This window comes from Mytilus edulis, chromosome 9 (assembly GCF_963676685.1).
Source record: "Mytilus edulis chromosome 9, xbMytEdul2.2, whole genome shotgun sequence".
Lineage (NCBI taxonomy): Eukaryota > Metazoa > Mollusca > Bivalvia > Mytilida > Mytilidae > Mytilus > Mytilus edulis.
Window position 1 is genome coordinate 47,828,739 of NC_092352.1, and position 22,091 is coordinate 47,850,829.

The 22,091-nt window shown below is 31.9% G+C and overlaps 1 protein-coding gene across 1 annotated transcript; it reads left to right on the plus strand.

Annotated features, from left to right (window-relative positions):
• The first annotated feature begins 7,407 nt into the window (after positions 1-7,407).
• On the plus strand, positions 7,408-16,618 carry LOC139488518 (transcription elongation factor, mitochondrial-like). The gene is made up of 6 exons (XM_071274214.1): positions 7,408-7,521; positions 9,191-9,238; positions 9,757-9,825; positions 10,682-11,137; positions 12,468-12,617; positions 16,167-16,618. The coding sequence occupies exons 1-6, from the start codon at positions 7,453-7,455 to the stop codon at positions 16,596-16,598; spliced, it is 1,224 nt and encodes a 407-aa protein (XP_071130315.1). The 5' UTR covers positions 7,408-7,452; the 3' UTR covers positions 16,599-16,618.
• The last annotated feature ends 5,473 nt before the right edge of the window (positions 16,619-22,091 follow it).

Genomic DNA, 22,091 nt, shown 5'->3' on the forward strand with positions numbered 1-22,091 from the left:
TACACGAATATATTTACAGCAGATTTCATTGAGTGTGTATCCAAAGGTAATATCGTTGGTTAGCTTGCTTGTTAGCTGAACCGTGAAGTCATTGTTAGGTCAGGTAAACTACCCTCCTTTAAGAGTAGAATAGTCCGGCAGATAACCAATCTATCTGTCTGTTGGACTAGGCTACTTCGAAAGAAGGGTAGTATACCTGACCTGATAATGAATTCACGGTTCAGCTAACAAGCAAGCTAACCAAAGATACTACCTTTGGCTACATACTCAATGAAATCTGCTGCATGTAAACATTTTTTGATAGGTGGTGCAATATTTTGTCTCTCCTGTTACAATGTTCAAAAGTAATTTCGGGTTGTTTAGAGAAGGTTTCGATAAAATTCTAAGCCAGTTTTTCGTAGCCAATAAGATGGTTTCCAAGAGTAAAAACTTCTATATATATATTCGTTCTGTGAAATGATAGATTATTTGTCAATTTTTCATGTTTTTGAATGCTGTTGTGAAATAACTACTCCCTTCGATGAAGCGATAATGTTTTTCTGTCACGGTGATTTTTGTTTCCAACACGTTATTGCACTTTTTTCAAGTATAATATTGGTGTAATTAATAAATATGTTGATAACAAAAAAGGTTTTGACTTGACAAAATGTACCTTTTTTTTCACTAAATTTAACGGTTGATTTCAGTAGCGGTAACAGCATGTACGCTGATTGGATTTAGTTTGTAGAAAATGTTACATGTAATAATAAAAAAGCTGTGATTTTTCGTTAGAGTTATTATAAATATTATGAAAAAGTCCGTTTTGCAGATGTCAGGGCAATAAGAAAATAGGAAAAGAATCATTTGAAATGTGTTACCCTGACACTGTACGCACATACATTACGCAAAAATCTGACTTAAATATATCAATATAGATCTAAATCGTGTTTATCATTAATGTTCTGACTCATAAATTCTACAAACTTTCATTTAAACACTTACAACTGCGTTTTCCATTAAGAATAAAAAAAAATAGCATGATAGGTGCTGAACATTCGACATTTTTTGAAAATGACCCATACATCCTTGGTGTTTGACAATAATTCAAATTATTATTGACCCATATTTTTGGCACATCCCTGTATACCCCGGGGGGGGTGTAACTTCCGGGGGGGGGGGGGTAACTTCCTATTATTGGGTATACAGGGATGTGCCAAAAATATGGGTCATAATTTTGCGAGATTATATATAAAAATGACCCTCCTTTTTAATGACATCCTATATTAAAATGCATTTACGTTTGACATCTGTATATTGATTTGGGGTATGATCTACATGTCATATTTAAATATGCTATTGCGAATCTTACATTATTAATGGTCAATTATTATATTAAATTAAATCAATTCATTTGAAAGTTCACCTTTCAAATAAGTTCCCAAATGAACCCGGAAATATATCAATATAAATATAGGTCATTCTTTCTTAAATATTTATATAACTATGGGTACTGAATTTCAGTGAATGTTATATTAAACTGGGTACGATTTTTGAGGCAAAAATGGCACACCCCTACCAAAAAAATATCGAAGTTACCCCCCCCCCCCCCCCCGTGATTTAGATCTTCTTGCCGCTATATATATATACGGTAGAAATTAAGTTTTAGAATATTTATCTTATTCAGTTTGTTTATTAATTCCAAATACAGTTTGTGTGTATTAATTCCAAATACATTTTATAATGTTTAAATAGGAATTAAAATACACAAATGCAAACATTAATTATTCTGATTTCAAATACTAACGAATGCGGCTTAAAAACTCTTTTCGTATTCCATTACGTTACCGATCATTACATCTGCATGCAGTGCCAGTGTGATTATATAAAAATCTATCGTTTGTGGATGCATGGAAATTATTGCACGTTATTTTATCTTTTGAAGTAAGAAGATACCAAAAGGCAATCATGAACATGGAGGAAGAAACTTGTTATTCGTTCTTTAGTTTTCTGCAAAATTGGAAGTTAATATACAACAAGTATGATTTACTTCAAATCTAATTTCTTTCCACAATCGTACCAATGTAGACTAAGTTCATTCCCAACTAATTTCTTTTGCGCTGATACAGCAATCACAAATCATTAATTTATCTTTTATTACAAGATGATTATTTTATTCAATAGTTTAATGATTTTTTTGCAGTTTTAAAACTTAAAAAACACCATTGAAATTTAACTTTGAACTATGTCAATAGACTTATTTACATCGACACAGATTGTCACCTCTTTAATTGTATCAAAAATCAGTAGAGCGTACTTTTTAAATATGTCAAGTGCAAGATCAAGTTCAAGTTTGTTGACGTCGTATTACCTGTGACGCATTAACATTGACATGAGACAGTGACTGAACAAAGACTACTAGTACATAGCTCTACAAACCTGTTTTTTTTTATTAACACCACATAGATATAAGATATGGTATACGTGCCAATGAGACACCTCTCCATCCAAGTCACAATTTGTAAAAGAAAACCCATTATTTATAGGTCATACTACATACTTTTTATAAGATTTCATCAATACTACATACTTTTATAAGATATCATCAATTCTATACATACTTTTATAAGATATATATCATCATCTGTATATAGAATAGAATAGAATAGAATAGAATGTTTTAATATTAAAGTGCAACCTGAATTATAACAAACAATCACATTCATATATACAAGTAATTTTCAGCCAGCCAACTAGGCTTTAATTTTATGATGCCCTGTACATTTTGTATCATTATTGAAAATAAAATAAATAAATAAATATACTATTAGTTCAATTTACACGCAAATTATAGCAAGGCACGTTATTAGTTGATCACACATTGTCTGGTGGTAAAACAGTTCAAAATAAAGTTAGAAACAAGCATATTGTTATGCGTTTACTTTTCTACAATGACTAGAGGTATAGGGGGAGGGTTGAGATCTCACAAACATGTTGAACCCCGCCGCATTTTTGCGCCTGTCCCAAGTCAGGAGCCTCTGGCCTTTGTTAGTCTTGTATTATTTTAATTTTAGTTTCTTGTGTACAATTTGGAAATTAGTATGGCGTTCATTATTACTGAACTAGTATATATTTGTTTAGGGGCCAGCTCAAGGACGCCTCCGGGTGCGGGAATTTCTCGCTACATTGAAGACCTGTTGGTGACCTTCTGCTGTTGTTTTTTTCTATGGTTGGGTTGTTGTCTCTTTGGCACATTCCACATTTCCATTCTCAATTTTATTGCTGTACTTACAAAATAAATGTTTTAATTTGATGTTCGCTGGTAGCGTAGTTAAGTCTATGTTGTACTTATCTCGGATATCATTAAATAATGTTGTTCGTAATTATTCATATATGGAATCATAGATGTAATGATGGAAAACATACCTCCACATATGATATCTTGTGGTTATGTTTCAAACTGGGATTTCAAATTACGCCGTCTCATTTCCCAGAAGGAGATGTAACGACTTGTCAGTTTGTAAATTTTGTTTTAAATAATGAAAACAAATTATAATCCGGTTAACAAAATGTACATAATAAATCATGGTTAATGTCGTGACATTTAGTACTCAAAGAGTCAAAGCCCCTTTATTATACCACAAGAAAAATAAAAAGGCGCATTTCTAAATACATGGCAAATATTTCAAGCATGTATTTGATATGTATACAATTTATGACAATTGTGTATCAAATTAGAGAGATTACAATTTGGTGGAACGAACTGTTGAAAGTGGTATTTTTCAATTCCGATTCGATTCTTTGGTTCGATCACATCACGACGGAACTATACGTTTAAGTCGTATATCTACAGGCTATCTTGAAATTATTACCTAACAACAGGCAGTTCTTGCTAAATTAATTTATTGATGTGGCTAAAATTTTATTGTCTTGAATGATGTATTTAATTGGAAACGCGTCAGGATCACATACAACTGTCGTTAGCGCTGACAGTCAGAAGTCATACATTTATTAATACGCAGGAGTGGAGTGATATGAAATTACCGCTTGAAACTAAGGGGGCATGTGGCGTTGCTAATGAAATTGATATAAAATTCACAAGGTCCGTTTAACGTTCGAAGGGATTTCTTGAACTAAACCTTACCACACAAAGTTGAAACCCTTGGTAATCTTAATTTCTTGTAAGCATCAACCCTCCATTAAGGATATCTTAATGGAACACTGACTAACTATTGGTTCGGGAATATTATTTCCACTAAAATATGTATAATTCATACATGTATATACTATCTGCTGATATTAGGGGCTACCATTTGCAAATGAAATTCCATACGCAAAAAATGCCACCCACAATATGTTTAATGAGGGTAATAGGACCTTTATCGGGACTACGGGATTTCGGGATTAACCTTTGGGATCCGGGAATTCTTTTTTAGAATTTCGGGATGTCGGGATTTAAATTTATTTAAATTGGGGACCTCGGGATTTCGTTATTTAATCCCGGGATTCCGGGATCAGGACCCCTTCTACCCCACCCCCTTAATTTAATGGTTTATAGTAGTCCAGTCAAACTAAGTTACCCTGATAAATTGTAAACAGCTTCCAAGTAGCAGTGATCTGACTGACCCAGTAATATAACTTTGATTACATGGTCATGTACATTATGTTATTTTTGATATCCAGTAGAGTTAACAACCTGGGAACTAAACAATGTTTAACTTTACATTGTATTATAATATATTCATAATCGTGCTTGGATTTCATTTTATTTAGTTAAAAATTCCTGAATTAAAATCATAGTAAATATGGGTTGGCCCATTCTATTTTTTTTTTTAAATTGTTTACCTTTTGAATACAAGTTATGACATATATACGCATTTGAGTCATTATTATGCTTAATAACATTGAAAACAATTTTGAAGCCAAATTCCGTTTGTATATGAGTGGTTTTTAACAGATGATCGCCATTTGTTTTCATACATAAGAATGGTGCACTGAAAATAAAAATTCCGAAACTGTGACTACCGTTTGTACACTGGCATATAAAAAAAGAAGATGTGGCATGATTGCCAATGAAACAAATCTCCACAAGAGACAAAATGACACAGAAATTAATAACTTTAGGTCACGGTACGCGTTCAACAATGCGGAACAAAGACCATACCGCATAGTCAGCTTTAAAAGGCCCCGAAATGACAATGGAAAACAATTCATACGAGAAAACTAACTAATTTATGTACAAAAAATAAACGAAAAAACAAATATGTAACACATAAAAAAAAAATAGGCTCCTGACTTGGGACAGACACATGTATACGGCAGAACGTGTGTGTGTGTTTGGGGGTGCATTGGGGGGGGGGGGGGGGGGGGGGGTAAATGTACGCTTTGGAGTCTGATGAAAAGAGAAAACATTGTTAATAATGAAATATCATAGAAATTATAGAGTTTTTAATTAAGGGAATATGATTTACTTAAGATAAAAGAAAAAACAATGAATTTGATTCATGATTTACATTCTGTAAGTTGTAAATTATTCTTTAGTGCGTTATGCTTTTTTTTTAAGTGAATTGATTGATTTCATCCTTTTTATAATTTATTTACATAAATGTCAGTAGTTATCCTTTTCATTGCCTTTTCCGTAGAAAAAATATATCGGATCATTTTTTGTCATAGCGTGATATGTATAATAGAACGGATTCAGCTGCTTGTAAAAAAGATAATGATTATATATTAGAAAAAGTCTTTGGTCAGGATTCTTCTGAAAAAGCTCATACCAAATTTATGAAATATATTCTTGGTGTAAACAGAAAGTCAAGTAATATAGCTGTAATGTCAGAGCTTGGTAGATTTCCTATATGTATTTAACTATAATTTTATCAATGTTAAAATATTGTCATAGACTGGAACATTTGAAAGAAGGATTATTATTTGATGCATTTATATTTTGTAAACAGTTACATAGCTCTAATGTAAATACATAGTATTCTAGTATAGATTATATTCAGAGAGAGATTGAATTACCAAGTCAGTATGTTAAAAATAAACTATGTAAAAGTTATTTCACATTTTGGAATAAACTGAAGTATCAAACAATTAACTCTGAAAAAGGGAAGCTTGGTACTTATTTTTCTATAAAAAGTTGTTTTAAAAAAAAAAAATATTTAGAATTGCAGGACTTCAAAAAAATTTTGTAAATTAAGAATAAGTGCTCACTCTTTAAAAATTGAGACAGACAGATAATTAAAAAAGCATATAGAAAGATCTGAGCGTCTTTGTTCTAATTGCTCAATTGGTAAAGTTGAAGATGAGCTTCATTTTTTATTAGAACGCCCTCTTTATGATATTCAAAGGGACGATTTTTTTCAAGACATTTCTAACAATTGTTATAATTTTATAAATTTAAATAAATCTTCTAAATTTTTATGGCTTTTGACCCAAGAAAATGTTACTCTTATGGAAAAACTGGGCTGTTATATTTGTGACTGTTTTGAATTAAGGAGATCAGCTATAAACACTAACACTAAGTCAAGTAAATAATTTGAGAATAAATACGTATACATGTATAATGTAATTTTATTATTCTTTTATTCACAATATATGTGTGGTTTTTAGCTTGATTCTGACCAATGCTTATATTCCAAATATATATGTATATGCCTCTATTATTGTTGTTATGTTACCAATTATGTAAATCAATATTGTATCTGATTTTATGCCCTTTATGGGCCCTGTAATTTGGGAAATAAAAATATTCTATTTAAGAAATAATTCATGGGGGCTTGAATATATCGTGATTTTACCACGGGTTGGCCCTTTAAGACAAATATTTTACCCCTGAGCGATAGCGAGGGGTAAAATATCGGCATAAAGGGACAACCCGTGGTAAAATCTAGATATATTCAAGCCCACATGAATTATTTCGATTCTGATAGGACACATACGGCAATTCTTTTGGATCGAAGCGCTCTAGGTGTAGGCAAATATTTGCCGTTCCCATAAATAAACGCACTAATAAACTAGCGTAAAAGAACGGAGCAAACTGCATTAGTGACATGCTTAAACTATTTAAAATAATGTTTTTAGACAGTTTTGGATGAATTTGAATGATAATTTATTTATATGTCTTATATGATGTACAATAAAGGGCTTTTGCCACATTTTAGCATCATTTGTGTTTGTTTCCTTGTGGTGATTTTCGGATTCACAAGCGTGTATTTTCCCGTAAAATGCTTACATTCTAACGTCATTGTTCTATGACGTCGGGTATCTCATTCATAAAAAAGCATAGGACGTGGGAGTACAATCGGAACAGCACTGGCAATAAATTCATATTTTACCACGGGTGTGTACTCAAAGCGTTTGAAGGACGTCATGTTAGAATCTATATTCTATTCTATTCTATAATCCGGAGATACAAACCGGTATGGCTTTCGAATCTTACCTTCAAATTATCATTTCCGGTAAAAACAAATAAGCATGTTTTCTAAACATTTACTGTTTTCACGATTTAGCAGATTTCTTCGAGGTTCATCTACCTTAGAACAGGTGACTTATTTCAATAATCTTCATTATTTGGGGTTCGTATGGATAGTAAACCCGGCAATTGTAACAAACACCTGTGGTCAGAGCGTTCGTTAGTTTCCCAGAATTTGTAATATTTTTGTATGTTGTCTTGTAGTTGTTTATTATTGTATTATATATCTGACGACCTGATCATAACCTTGACATGGCCATTCTAGTAGATACATCAGGCCAGGCACTTGTGTCATAGCGTGTGTCATAGATGTATCTGTATGGGTACCTCATACATGTAGTTACCAATACTGTCTTTTATACAATCGGATGAAGGCCCCGTCCCTTTATATTTGACGGTTCTTATTTAGAGCAGATTTAAAGCTCTCTACACTTGTTGCATGCACAATTGTGTCTTCCACATGGTTCCAGATTTTTTTTGGTTGGAAATACATACCATATTATTGCATTTGATAGAGTTATTAAAGTGTATTTGTTTCTTTTTTATAAATAGTTATAAATAATGTTTCATTAGTTTCTTTTCATCATCTTCTTTGATTTCAAAAAGTCCTCAATGCTAAAGAATACATGTCCTTTCGACAGTGGATACAAAATAATTAAAACAATTTAAAGGACACTGCATGGTTTTCATCAATGAGCAGAACTCATACATGTACCATACAGACAGCTATAATGTATAATGGTTTATATAACATGTATAAGATATTGTTACAGCTACCAACAACATTGTCATCAACAACCAATGGCAATAAATAAAAAAACTCTTGATTTAAAATCCAGACAGACACTTAAAGAAAATAGAAGAGGTTAAATATACTTTTGAGGGCTAAACTTGGCGAGTGGTTTATAAGCGCAACATAAGAACAAACAAAAAAATCGGCTGATGTCATCAAGTAAATACATGTACTACACATTTAAACAACTTACATGTGTACCAACAGATTGATGGAACTGGTTGATGCAACTTGAAATAGTTGACATTTTAAGAATTGTGACTTTGACAAAATGATAGAGTGGGCCATTACATGGAAACAAACCCCTGTCCGTTCAAATAGAAGGGACAACACCACACATCTTTTGTCTTTAAAGTGATTTTTTTGCTGAAGATGGAAATATCATTAATAAACATCCAAAAAAAAATAAAGATCACACTTTTAAAAAGAATATACATTGTAACATACAATGTACATGTACATGTATGTTAAATGGTCTGTAAAAAGCTATCTAAATGAATATACAATATTTTTTTTAAAATATTTTATTTCACATATACTAAATGTACATGTACATGAAAGTGCTGTATATGTGTAATAAAAGCTTAAATTTTCCCCATTTTTATACTTAATTCATGGGCATTATGTTTTTTCGGTCTGTGAATCCGTTGGTTGTCCCTCCGTCCATCTGTACCACATTATGTTAAAGTTTTTGGTTAAAGTTTTTGGTCAAGGTAGTTTTTGATGAAGTTGAAATCCAATCAAGTTGATACTTAGAACACATGTTCCTATGATCATGATGATATGATATTTCTAATTTTAATGCCTTGGAGTTTTGACCCCAATTTCACTGTCCACCATGTCCACTGAACATAAAAATGACAGTGCAAGTGGTGTATCTGTGTACTATGGACTCATTCTTGTTTACACATACTTAAAATTTATATTTAATTATTTGTATTTTGCAGTGTGTCAGAAGCCAGTCAAACAGTTATGTACTATCTGAAAAGCTAGAGGTAACTATACTTCAACAAAAAATGACATTTCTTTTTGATACTTGTATTTTATTTGGGCACAAATACTATACATTTTATATGCATTTCCGGCACAATTTCTGTGCAAAATGTATGCTGAAATATGGAAATTTTAAAATAATTATTCATACAAAAAAGAAGATGTGGTATGATTGCCACAAGAGACCAAATGACACAGAAATTAACAACTATAAGTCACTGTACACCCTTCAACAATGAGCAAAGCCGATCGTATAGTCAGATATTATACATGTACTGAAATATATAATGTTAACAAAAGGCAATTTAAGTTAAATATCTGCTACGTTAGTGTATTAAGCATGTTTTAAGTACAATCTATCTGAAACCAAATGATATCATTACAGTCTGGATACTGTAATACATTTATTTTTGTTTAGAATCTATTCATGTATATATATATATAGCCCAATGAATAAAAAATACAATTTATTTTTCAAATGTTTTTTAATGTAAATAGAAACCTACTTTTTTATATTTAGAAATTTAAAAACACTGAGACAGTGAAAGATTCTCATCATGAAAAATTTAAAGCAGAAGAAAAAGACAAGGTAAGTGAAATTAAAGTCAAATTTTAGATTTGAATAAACAGTCAAAAATTTGTTCTGCATGAACAGCCAATATGATGTTCTGATTTTTGTCTTGCCTGCAGTAAAAGTGGCAGTATACAAGGATTACTATCCGGCTGTGGCAGCACAAATTATTTGTATAAAGCTTCATATTAGAAGGTAGAAGACCTAGATGCTTCTGAAAGGTTTCAATCTTTAAAAACGATATTAGACTATGTGATAGTTGTTGGAAGTTTGATGACTTTTAGACTTTCAACATAAATGAATGATCAGTAAAACAGGTGATAAATTTCAGCATGTGCACTCTTGTTATTTATTAACCAATGTTAATTAACTGTTTAGTGTCTCTTGTGTACAGTAGGTCATTTGTAGCTAGATACAATTTCTTACATGTACAAGACTTGTGCCTTTACAATGTACATAATTGTAATTGACCAACGATAATTTTTGCATTAATGATAGTTATTTACACGAGAGGAGTTTTTGTTATGTGTTATGCATTCATGAAAATTTTCTCATCAGACACACTTACATGAGCCCTCTTTCATGTATATTTCCAAATTTCTTTAATTTTAATGAAAGTATTCTTTTTCATTGCTGTTTTGCTGTTTCAAAAATATATTTTATGCTGAATTTAAAAAAATAAACCCAACATAGCAGCACTTTTTTGTGAAAAATATTATTGATATTGAATAAATACAAAATCACATGCATTTTTCATATTTGTGTCAAAGTGTCATTATAAATATTTTGTCAAAATGCCATCAAAAGTGAGACAAATTAATTTTAGTTAAATAGGTGTTTGGAACCACCTTAATGGTTTATAATTTTTTCTTAGGTAGAAGTTGATAAAGGAAAGGACGATGAAAATACATCTGCTGTTCCAAATACATCATCAAATGAAGAAAAAGTCAGTACTCAGAAAACAGTAAAGTCTACTAGTAGAAAAAAGTTAAATGTCTTATTTTCTGAGGAGGAACAGGATAAATTTGTCAGTCTATTTAATGACGCTCATGCAGAACAATTGGCTCTAATTAAAAAATGTGGAAGTTCAAAAGCAAAGAAAATCATCAATTTTCGAGAGGAAAATGGAGACTTTTCCGAACTGTCAGATGTACTTAAAGTTCTTGGAATGGGAGAAAAGAGTCTTATTGATATATGCCAAACATTTCAAGAGCAGATTGCTGGTGGTCCTGTGATCAAAGATGATAGTGAATTAGACGATGCAGAAGGTCAGACAACGAAAAGGACAACAAGTCATATTCATCCACGATTGTCCCCTGAATTACGTGAGGTACATACCGTATTTATTCTATTTAAAGCCCCCCTTCTAATTAACGCCCCCTACCGAAAATAGTGTGTTCAGAACTTTTGACTTCTAATAAACGCCCCCATTTTGTAGTTAAAAAAATAAAATTGAAACTTAACCATTACAATATTGCAAAGACATCCACCCGGTCACTCAGAAACAAGAAACGAAAAATCAATAACGCCCATTTTTTAATCCACTCCGATAATACAGTGTGTACAAGTTCCAAAAATAGATTTATCAGTTTCACAGTATACTATTTTAAAAGTTCAATGTTGTAAACAGGCATGCATTTCTAAACTAATATTGAATAAATTCATTCGAAAATTTTAACAAATTATTAGATGAGGTCACATTACCGATAAATGCTATTTATAGATTATGGAGACAATAAGAAACACATGTATGTTACTATAGTCTGTTTCAACAAAATTCAGGTAAAGGTCAATGAAGTAAGGTACGAAATTCGTTTCTCTAATTGACGCCCCCTTTCGGAAATTTCATATTCTGCTCACCTGGTTCATTTAAGCCATATAAAATTTAAAAAAAATGTGGTATATAAATATGTGAAACAGTAATATGCTGCTGTTCAAAAGCCATAAATTGATTGAGAGATAACAAATCTGGGTAACAAACTAAAACTGAGAGAAACACATCAACCATTTGTGGAAAATAATGAAAAACAACAGTAACACTGAAACATAACAAAAAACCAATTGACAATGCAACACACAGAAACTAACTGTATAATTGCCAATCCGTATGATCAAATGACATACAAGTTAACAACTATACAGTGTTCTAGCTACAAAGTTTAGACAGGTAACTGTAAGGCAATTAAAAACAATTTTAAAACTATTGCCATAATTTTATGTCTATCAAACCATGTAGTAAACTTAATAAAAAAATCTTATCCTCTGAAACCATATAATGATTTTTGACCAGACCTTGTCTGAGTGTCATAGTCAGATAAATAAATATAATTTAGTCGAACAGATTTTTGGTTCCCAAGCAACCAACATAGATGTTATGTATGGAAAAAGAACATACATGTAAGGGTACACAACAAGTCAATGTCTAAAAAGTTAACCATGTTTATTAAATGTAGGAAATCTGACAATTTTAAAATGCTCAAATTTATAATATTTACTGATTTTCCTCTCTCGGTTTAAACATGCCATTGTATATTTTGTGAAAAAAATGACCAAAAGGACACAGAAATTAACTTTCGATTTCCGTATGGTCTTCAACCATGAGCAAAGCCCATAAATCATATAGTCATACATACATGCATGTTTGTCCTATTTCCTTTTAGAACTTACAGAGTGTAGTGACATTAGATGTATCATTTGAACATGTGACCATTGCCAAGATAAATAGATATCTAGAGGTAGAAGAATGGAGACAGATCGATTTGTTTGATACTTGTGTGCAGAAACTGGATCATGTCGTGTTGTATGAAAGGGTGAGTAGGAAAGGGTTAGATATTTCTGTGAAGTATATGGTTTAACCTACAGTACGCCCAGAGAGTATGTAATCGCGAACTCTAATCACCGATTTCCGAGTGTAGGGGTGTGACACCGCGATTCACGGATTATACTCCCAATTTCCTCCAAAGATTCTCTCCCAACACTGCATGGCTGTTAATTGGTTTATTGCCCATCGGATGTACTGAAAATTAATGACGCGTGACAACATCATCGGATTAGCCAGATTTATTACCTTTGTACATTTAATAGATCTTGATTGCACCTGTGTGCTTTAAAATACGTTATTTAAATGTCCTTTCATTGTCAGATAAAAGTGTGACATTTTTATTTAAAACAAGATAATTATTCTTGTATGTATATGCCCATGTCATTGTCATATGACATACATGTACAACGTACAAACGTATAAAAATACAAATAAAACACTTATTTTGTATTTTCATTATAGTCCGATCAGGTCATAATTTTTGTTTTTTCAACAAAGACGATTTTACCACAATTAGAACCTTTTATGACCTACTCAGTGAGCAATATTCGGTTCATTAATAGTTCAATATTATATAATTAATATCAACTGACTTAAAACAAAATGATGTTTTTACGGTAATATGTCCAATCTAAATTAAACCCAAGAGTTAATTTATCGGATCAACAAGTGAACTCTGTTACTTTCAATTTATTTTGAAATGTAAAATACTATGTTTCACTACAATGTACCTCGGTAGATTATAAAATATTTGAATTTAAAAAAGAAACTGTAAAGTGACAAATAGTTTTGTATGCAATGTGGCAGCCCTATATTCATAAATACTGAGATACATTCGCCGCCCAGACACAACACAATAATCACAACCTTTAAATATTTAATTATATGGAGAAAAAAAATCATGTGTTTTTTATCCGTTATGATCTGTTATTGATCTTTAATTATTTAAAATAAAATTGGATTGGCGCAATCCGTATTTTACTGCTCGTTAAAAGTCCTCGGCGAAATATAAAAAGTAGTATTTCAACAATTATAAAATAAAATATTTAAATGAAATTATATCGTGTTCTACAAGAAAGAAATATGTAAAAAAAAAATGTGGATCAGATTTTTACAATCGGCAAATTTTCACAGAGGAGGATCTCTACCAACGCCCATTAGGAACTGAACAACATGCATCATGTTTTCATCTACCATTAATATATAGTGTTGACTATGGACGTATAAATAATGTCCGGTTGTATGTCCTCTGTTGACTGAGAAACGTAAAATAAAAGGCTGATGTTGGTTAATTCAGAACAGGAATACAATTTAGAATCAGGTTAATTAATTGTAAAAGTACCTTCTAGAGCCTCAATCTTAACGCACACAAATTATGTCTATCATTTCAAAGCAAGTTTAAACCTTGAATGAATTTTCCCACGGTTATCCAGAAAGGTCACCTGAGTTTACTGTTACATGATACTATTTCCCGCCAAATAAAAATCTCGTGGACAAAATTGATGTCACTATTTTAGCATTCAATATTGTCATGATTGTGAGCAAAGTCAAGTTCAAGTTCAACTACGCACTGTTGATCACTGAGATGGGTATCGTCTTTCCACGGCAATTAATTGCTTTAAAAATATTTAAAGATCACTGTTCTAAATACAACACAAAAGTTTACATTCATTTTGCGTAAATGAATATTATGCAACGACGAGTTGATGCAGCTATAGAAGTATTCCTGTTGTAGCTGAAATGTATTATTTATCCCAAAGTAATGCTAACAAATCGTGAAGAGAAAATGCCGTAGACTTATTAAGCATAAGGAATGGTGAAAAGTATTTTCTTTTTTTCTTGCATATACAAGTTTTAAGACACGTAATTTTCTTTCTTTCTCACATTTTATACCTTCAGCGTTAATTTCCGTGTATTTTCACGCAAGTATGTCTCTTTTCGTAAGTTATATAAATTACCGATAGAAAAAAACCCGGTCATAATCAAGTATAGATTTTTTTTTATAAAACAACAACCTTTTGCTTTTTAAAACTTTTATTTTGTAATCGTAAAATGGAAATGGCGTAGACTTATTAGCATAACAGATAGTGAATAATATTTTCTTTTTTAATTGTATAAAAAACTTTGAGACGTGTCACTTTTCTTTAAACTACCCTAATTTATTCAGCGTTAGTCTCCGTTTATTGTTACACAATTATATCTCTTTAAGTAAATTAAATATTTATTTACTGATAAAAAACGGAAGTCAAAATCAAATATAGTTGTTTTTAAAAATTGATTTAAATGTACAGAGTAATTAAAAGAATAAACAACAACGTTTTTATTTTTATTTTAATCTTTCATTTGTTTCAAGCAATCAGATATAAACTGATAATCAATAGACAGGAAATACAATTGTTTAATTACATTAGAAATCTCGCATACATTGACTGTCGCGTGCCGGCATAGATCAGAAGGATTAGGGCAATTAATTACCTGGTGTGACACCGCGTCACTCCAGACTGGGAGAGATGTCGCTAATACAATAAACAAAAGGTAACGGATTTACGCGGAAGTCGGAGGGAATACTCCCAAATTTCTCCGAGAATTTAGTGAGTGATGTCGGAGTTTCCTGGTGTCACACCAGGAAAAAACTCGGTGTATGGAGTTTGGGATGGCTTTCGCGAAAATTGTACTGTACATATAGGTGTATCTTTTTATCCTTTCTTTCTCTGTATTTTAAGCCTGTTCCATAGAATTAAATGTGGGAGGGTATGATGGGCTGTTATTGAGATGGGAACCAGAGCGAGGTTTGACTGTACCTTCCTACTCTTTGATATCCATTTGAGTGGAACAGTCCTTACAAATTGTATGTTAGGGCTATTCCATAAAACTGAATGTTTGAGGGTATGAAAGAATGATAAATTTTTGGACATCATATATGGTTACTGTTTATTTGATGTATGCAAAATTACGAAAAAAAGTTTATTGGATGTGGTTGAAGTGGGACAGAAAAGGGGGGGGAGTTGTAAGTTCCTTTCAACCTGTTGAAATTCATTTTAATGGAACAGACCTTACAAATTGAAAAGGTTAAAATTGAAGAAATTGCGAAATCAGTACAGCAATTTTTCCAAAACAATATGCCTCTCTTGTAACTCACATTTTAATAAAGTTCCAGTAAAAGGCTGTCTTCAACAATGACTTCAACTTGTATCCTATAGAAAGCTATATTGAAAGATCAAGTTTATAAAATAAAAAATCTTATGGGCTTACTTATTATTAGGGTGTTTAATGAATTTGACTATCCATAAGTGTCTGATAATGTCAGCATCTTATAGAAGAAACCCTAATTATCAAACATACAGTTTTTGATTTTTTTTTGTTTGGTCATGTTTTTTTATATATACCTACATCATGTAATAAAAACTCTCACCATGATGTAGACTTTTTGCCCTACGGTTGTGTAAAGCAAACATCAATCAGCCAATCTAATAAAAACTGCAGAAATATGAAACAAGATCTCGATACATTAGTAAATGATACATTTTATTTTATTCAGATTCAAGCAGCCTTAGATGAAATCCCAGAAGGTGATATCTACCTGAAAGAAGATAAACTTTATCGTTATAAAACCCTAAAAGTTGTTCCTATCTTGACTAACTTAAGGATTTTAGAATATGTGATCGTAAATGGCTTAAATGCAAAGAATGGTAGGAATGTCGTACATCTAATGAAACCCAAAACTATGGATAAGATATTCCAGCTTCAGGTGGGAAATGAAAGAATATGTGCAAAACCATTCGTTTTGGACATGTACAGAAGGAAATTAACTGGAAAAAATAAATCGCTAAATGACGTAACTATTTCAAGAGAACATATGGATGAATATTTAGCTAAAAAAGATATTGACAAGGACAAACTGAACAAAAGTTTGCTTCTAGGACTTGCATTTTATAAACTAATTATGGGTCAGCATATTTATACATTATAAAAAAAAAATATTTGATATCACATCAAATGTTGTTACTTTTTTATTCTTGTTTTATACCATAAACATGCAGATGAAAAGTATTTAATGTTAAACATTTTGTTTTTGTCCTACCACTACTGTATGTTACCACTATATAAACCATGCAGATCTATCAAGTTGATAAAGTAATTGATTTGAAGTTAGTGTAAGGCTCATGGTCAACCCAACTTGGCCCTTAACTATTTGATAGATTGGCTCATCAAAGCAGTTTCAATTTATTTTCCTTCATTTTACTGTAACACACCTATCTGAAGTCCATTTATCTATGCAAGAATATACATACAAGAGATAACAGTTTGACAGAAATCTATTCTAAGTTTTTGTCTATCCTCAACTTTTTTCACAGAAAGCTCGACATAGGGTTAGTGATCCAGCAAGGGCTACAGCAGCAGCGTTGGCTAACTTCTTAAAAGCTTTATATTTTAGAAGCTGGAAGCTAAGACCTGGATGCTTTATACTTTGTATAAAGATGCCTTATGTTATGAAGCTTCTGTCTGTCACAAGCCCATTGTTCTTGACCTCATTTTCATGGTTCAGTGACTACTTAAAAAAAAAGTTAAAATGTTTTATAATGATAGTTTTTCTCATATTATGAGTAATTGGATAACTATATTTGGTATTTGCATACCTTGCAAGGTCCTCATGCCCATCAGACAGTTTTCACTTGACCTCGACCTCATATTCATGGATCAGTGAACAAGGTTAAGTTTTGGTGGTCAAGTAATAGGTCTAGTATATTCGATGTATGAAGGGACACTAAGATGTACATGCCCAACTTGCAGGTCTCATCTGACCGTGACCTCATTTTCATGGTTCAGTAGTTATACTTATTTTTCGTATTTTGGTCTGTTTTTCTTATACTGTATGCAAAAGTTCTACTATATTTGGTGTATGGAATTATTTTATGATGAACAGTCTCGCAGGTTTTATTTGACCTAGACCTCATTTTCACAGTCCATTGCTTAGTGTTAAGTTTTTGTGGTTTGGTCTGTTTTTCTTAAACTCTAAGCAATATGTCAACTATATTTGTTGTATGGAATTATTGTAAGCTGTACTTGTCTGCCTGGCATGGTTCATCTGACCTTGACCTCATTTTCATGGTTCATGTGTCAATGAATTTTCTTAGTTACATGTAAGTCTCTTTCTTAGAAACTATAAGCAATAGTTCAACTATATTTGGTTTATTGAATGATTGTAAGGTGTACATGTATTTCTTGTTTGGTTTATATGACCTTGGCCTCATTTTGTTGGATGATGTTAAAATAATGTGATAGATGTAGTAAAGCTTTATATTTAGGACTATCAACATAATATCAATAAATAGTGAAGAAGGTAAGACATTCCAAGCAAGTGCACTCTTGTTATATGATGCTATGATGCAGCTGATAAGTGGCACCCACATTAATCAATACCCTGAGTGAGCCTCCATTGCTCTCTCACTCCTCCGGTATCCATATGTGTGTCAATGTATTTTCATATTCAATTTCCAAGAATCAATGTTAGGAAGCTTTAATTCAGATTTTGACAGATTAAAAATATTTTTTATTCTCTTATGTTTGCCTCCAAATCTATATACACTAAAATATAGTTCCCCATACATTGTACATTCTTTAGCAAAACTTTTTGAAATTTTGGATCCTCAATGCTCTTCAACTTTGTACTTGTTTGGCTTTATAAATATTTTGATATGAGCGTCAATGATGAGTCTTATGTAGACAAAACGCGCGTCTGGCGTACTAAATTATAATCTTGGTACCTTTGATAACTATTTACACCACTGGGTCCATGCCACTGCTGGTGGACGTTCCGTCCCCGCGGGTATCACCAGCCTAGTAGTCAACACTTCGGTGTTGACATAAATATCAATAATGTAGTCATTTTTTTAAATTTCCTGTTTATAATACTTCGAATTTTTAAGAAAAACTAAGGATTTTCTTATCCCAGGCATAGATTGCCTTAGACGTATTTAGCACAACTTTTTGGAATTTTGAATCCTCAATGCTCTTCAACTTTGTACTTGTTTGGCTGTATAAATATTTTGATATGAGCGTCACCGATGAGTCTTATGTAGACGAAACGCGCGTCTGGCGTACTAAATTATAATCCTGGTACCTTTGATAACTATTTGTAACATTTCAAAATTAGATGTGAAAAATATGAGTAATATCATTATTGTTTGTCTTTAGGTTAGTCAATTGAATGCACTTAAACAAAACCATTATGTAATGGACAATTGTCATATTCAACAAGCAATTGAAGACAAAGGCTGAGGTAAAATCGGAAAGATTCCTTCTATATGCTAACTTTAATTGACAAAATTACCTAATATTTGCCTTACATAACGTAACAGACACTTATAACATACACAGTAAACAATACAATACACATATTATACTAGAAGTCTACTTGAACATCATCAACTCAGTCGTCAGTTATTTTTAATTGCATGATTAATAACTTTTTCTTAATTTACCATCGTCCTGAAAATGAAAATCTGCCACTGGATACTAAGCAACCAACAATCAATCAATCAATTAAATTCTCCATAATGAATTATCAAATTATTAAGAAACTTAAGTTCCAACTCCTTTCAGAAATGTTTATCTTAGATAAATGTGATATATCTTTTGGTCCCATTTAGCTCTTTACATTTTCATATATTTTAGTTTAAGTGTACCGGATGAAGGTATATTCAAGAAAGCACTCCAGAGGCATGGAATTTATCATAATATAATATAATAATTTTGTTTTCAATACCTTAATCTTGATCTAAGTAGTATATAAGATATAAGACACAGAAATGAAATAGATTTTTTTATTATTAAACTATAACTTTTGATCGATACAAAAAGTAAAATCACCAAAATACTGAACTGAAATTAAAAAAAAGGAATGTTCCTAATAAAATAGCAATATCAAAAGCACAAACACAATAAACAAACTGATAAAAACTGTCAAAATCCTGACTTGGTACACGATACAACAGCAAGTTATTCTCTGAAGTATGTCGCAATGATGAAATATTTTAAAACTTTTATTAATCCTTAATCAGCAACAAATAAACCTGATCAGGTAAAGCAATCACCTAGTTATAGAAACTAATTGACATAAAAGGAATATTTGACCTCACGAAAAATGATATCACTATGCTCCGAAATTTTAGGACTGCATGTCTATGGTGCTTTAAGAAACTTATATGCACGTGATTGAAAATTTGAATAATCGAAATATTAATGCTTTTCTACCTTATGAATATATTATATTAGATGTATTTGCCAAAACGATTTTGGAATTATTGATCCGCAATGCTCTCCAACTTTGTAATTTATTCAGCATTTTTAACTTTCTAGATTTGAGTGACACTTAATAAGTCATTTGAAGACAAACGCGCGTCTTTTTACAAAATTTCAATATTGGTATCTATGATGAATTAATTTGTACTGACGTGGAATAGCCTTTTTCCTGCATGCTTTTATTTACTATTCATAGAAAGAAACTGCAATAATAACACGCACGATCAGATCTACAAAAGGTGACCATAACCGACTTTGTTGATCTACACCTCAATAACAATTCATGATCAATTGTAGCGTTTTATACAATTATCTTAAAATTCATGATAGAAAAAAGTAAAATATCAAAATTACCCAACTCGGAGGAAAATTCAAAACGGAAAGTCCATATTTGAAAGGCAAAATCAAAAGCTCAAACACATCAAACTATTCTTTAACATATGTCTCAATGATGGAAGATTGAGGATTGATAGTTCTTATTAATCCTCAATCAGCAAAAGATAAACCTGATCAGGTAAAGCAATCAATTGCTGCACGAGTGTCCTTACAATCAACGGTATATTGCATTGCTGGGTCTTCCACGTGCTCCACGAAACCTCTTCCTAAATTATTAACAGCTTTTGTTATCAGTAATCAAAGCCGGGCTTAAAAGTTATTGTGAAACTGCCTATTCTAGAGGTGGCGTGGATCAGATGTGGATACTAAAATATTCCGAAGATCTTTTAGAGTACATACAATCTAAGACACTTTCATCTTGCAATAGTATTAAAACATTTGACATTTCTTCACTTCACACAAGTATTCCCAATTCCAAAATAAAAGCAAATTGAAAGAGTTGGTATTGCTTTGTTTCATAATAAAGAAAGGCGAACGTAGATACACGAGTCTTGTCTTGGGGAGGTACCAATCCTACTTTGCAAAGAATCACTCTGATCGAAACAAAACATTCTCTAAAACTGACATTATCAAGATGCTTGACATATTTGTTACGTTTGGAGGACGCGTTTTTTCAACTGATTGTCCGCATTCCAATGGAAACAAACTGTGCGCTCTTCTTGTAGACCCTTTTCTTTATTATTATGAGGTTGACTTCATAAAGGAACTTCTTAGGAAGAAAAATAATAAGTTAGCTTTACTTTCCGCTATATAGATAATGTTCTCTCACTAAATTATTTAACATTTGGAGACTATGTTGAACGCATCTATCCCATCGAACTAAAGATAAAGGATATAACAGATACAGTGAAGTTTAACTCATATATTGACTTACATCTAGAAATTGACAGTGAGGGTTGGTTGAAAACAGACCTTTACTACAAAAGAGATGATTTCAGCTTCCCAATAGTAAATTTCCATTTCTAAGTAGCATCATTCCAACAGAGCCTGCATACGGATTAGATATCTCCAAATTGATACGCTAGTCCCGTGCTTGTATTTATTATCATGATTTCCTTGATAGAGGTTTGCTGCTCACAAGGACGCTATTAAACCAAGAGTTCCGAATGGTGAAGTTGAAACCATCCCTTCGTAAATTTTACGGACGCCATCACGAGTTGGTTGACCGTTATGGAATAACCGTTTCACAGATGATATCGGACACGTTCCTTATGTCGTAACTGCAATCCCCTTCCCTTTTCATGAATGTTATCCAATCTTAAGTTTGTTCCCTTGGATGGTTGGATGTAAAATATTTTGGAAAAAGTAGTTACAGAGAAGGTGAACATATCGATCTTAGTTGTTACTCGGAACGATTATATCATGCAGGTCATACAGTAACTGATTCAAACCTTATAAAGAACGAAAAATGAAATAAAGGTAAATTAAAAAAATATATCAATACAAACTTAAAGACAAGTTTGGACAAGCAAACAATCAAATGAAGGCAACAGAAGTATACCGGTGTTCAAAAGTCATAAATCGATTGAGAGAAAACGAATCCAGATAACAAACCAAAACCGAGGAAAACACATGAACTATAATAGGAAAACATAAGGAACAACAGGAACACCGAAGTGCAACAAAAACAAGCGTCAACGCACGTAGAAACGAACTATTTGATAACTACTGCTGTGTTCCTGAGTTGGTACAGGGCATTCTAAGAAAAGTGGTAGATTGAACCTGGTCAAACAGTGAAAAACAGAAAATTGTCTATATAAAAAAA

Coding starts and splice junctions, on each gene's coding strand:
- LOC139488518 (XM_071274214.1), top strand. CDS start 7,453: ATGTTTTCTAAACATTTACTGTTTTCACGATTTAGCAGATTTCTTCGA. Junction 7,522..9,190: donor GTTCATCTACCTTAGAACAG/GTGACTTATTTC, acceptor TGTATTTTGCAG/TGTGTCAGAAGCCAGTCAAA. Junction 11,138..12,467: donor TGTCCCCTGAATTACGTGAG/GTACATACCGTA, acceptor ATTTCCTTTTAG/AACTTACAGAGTGTAGTGAC.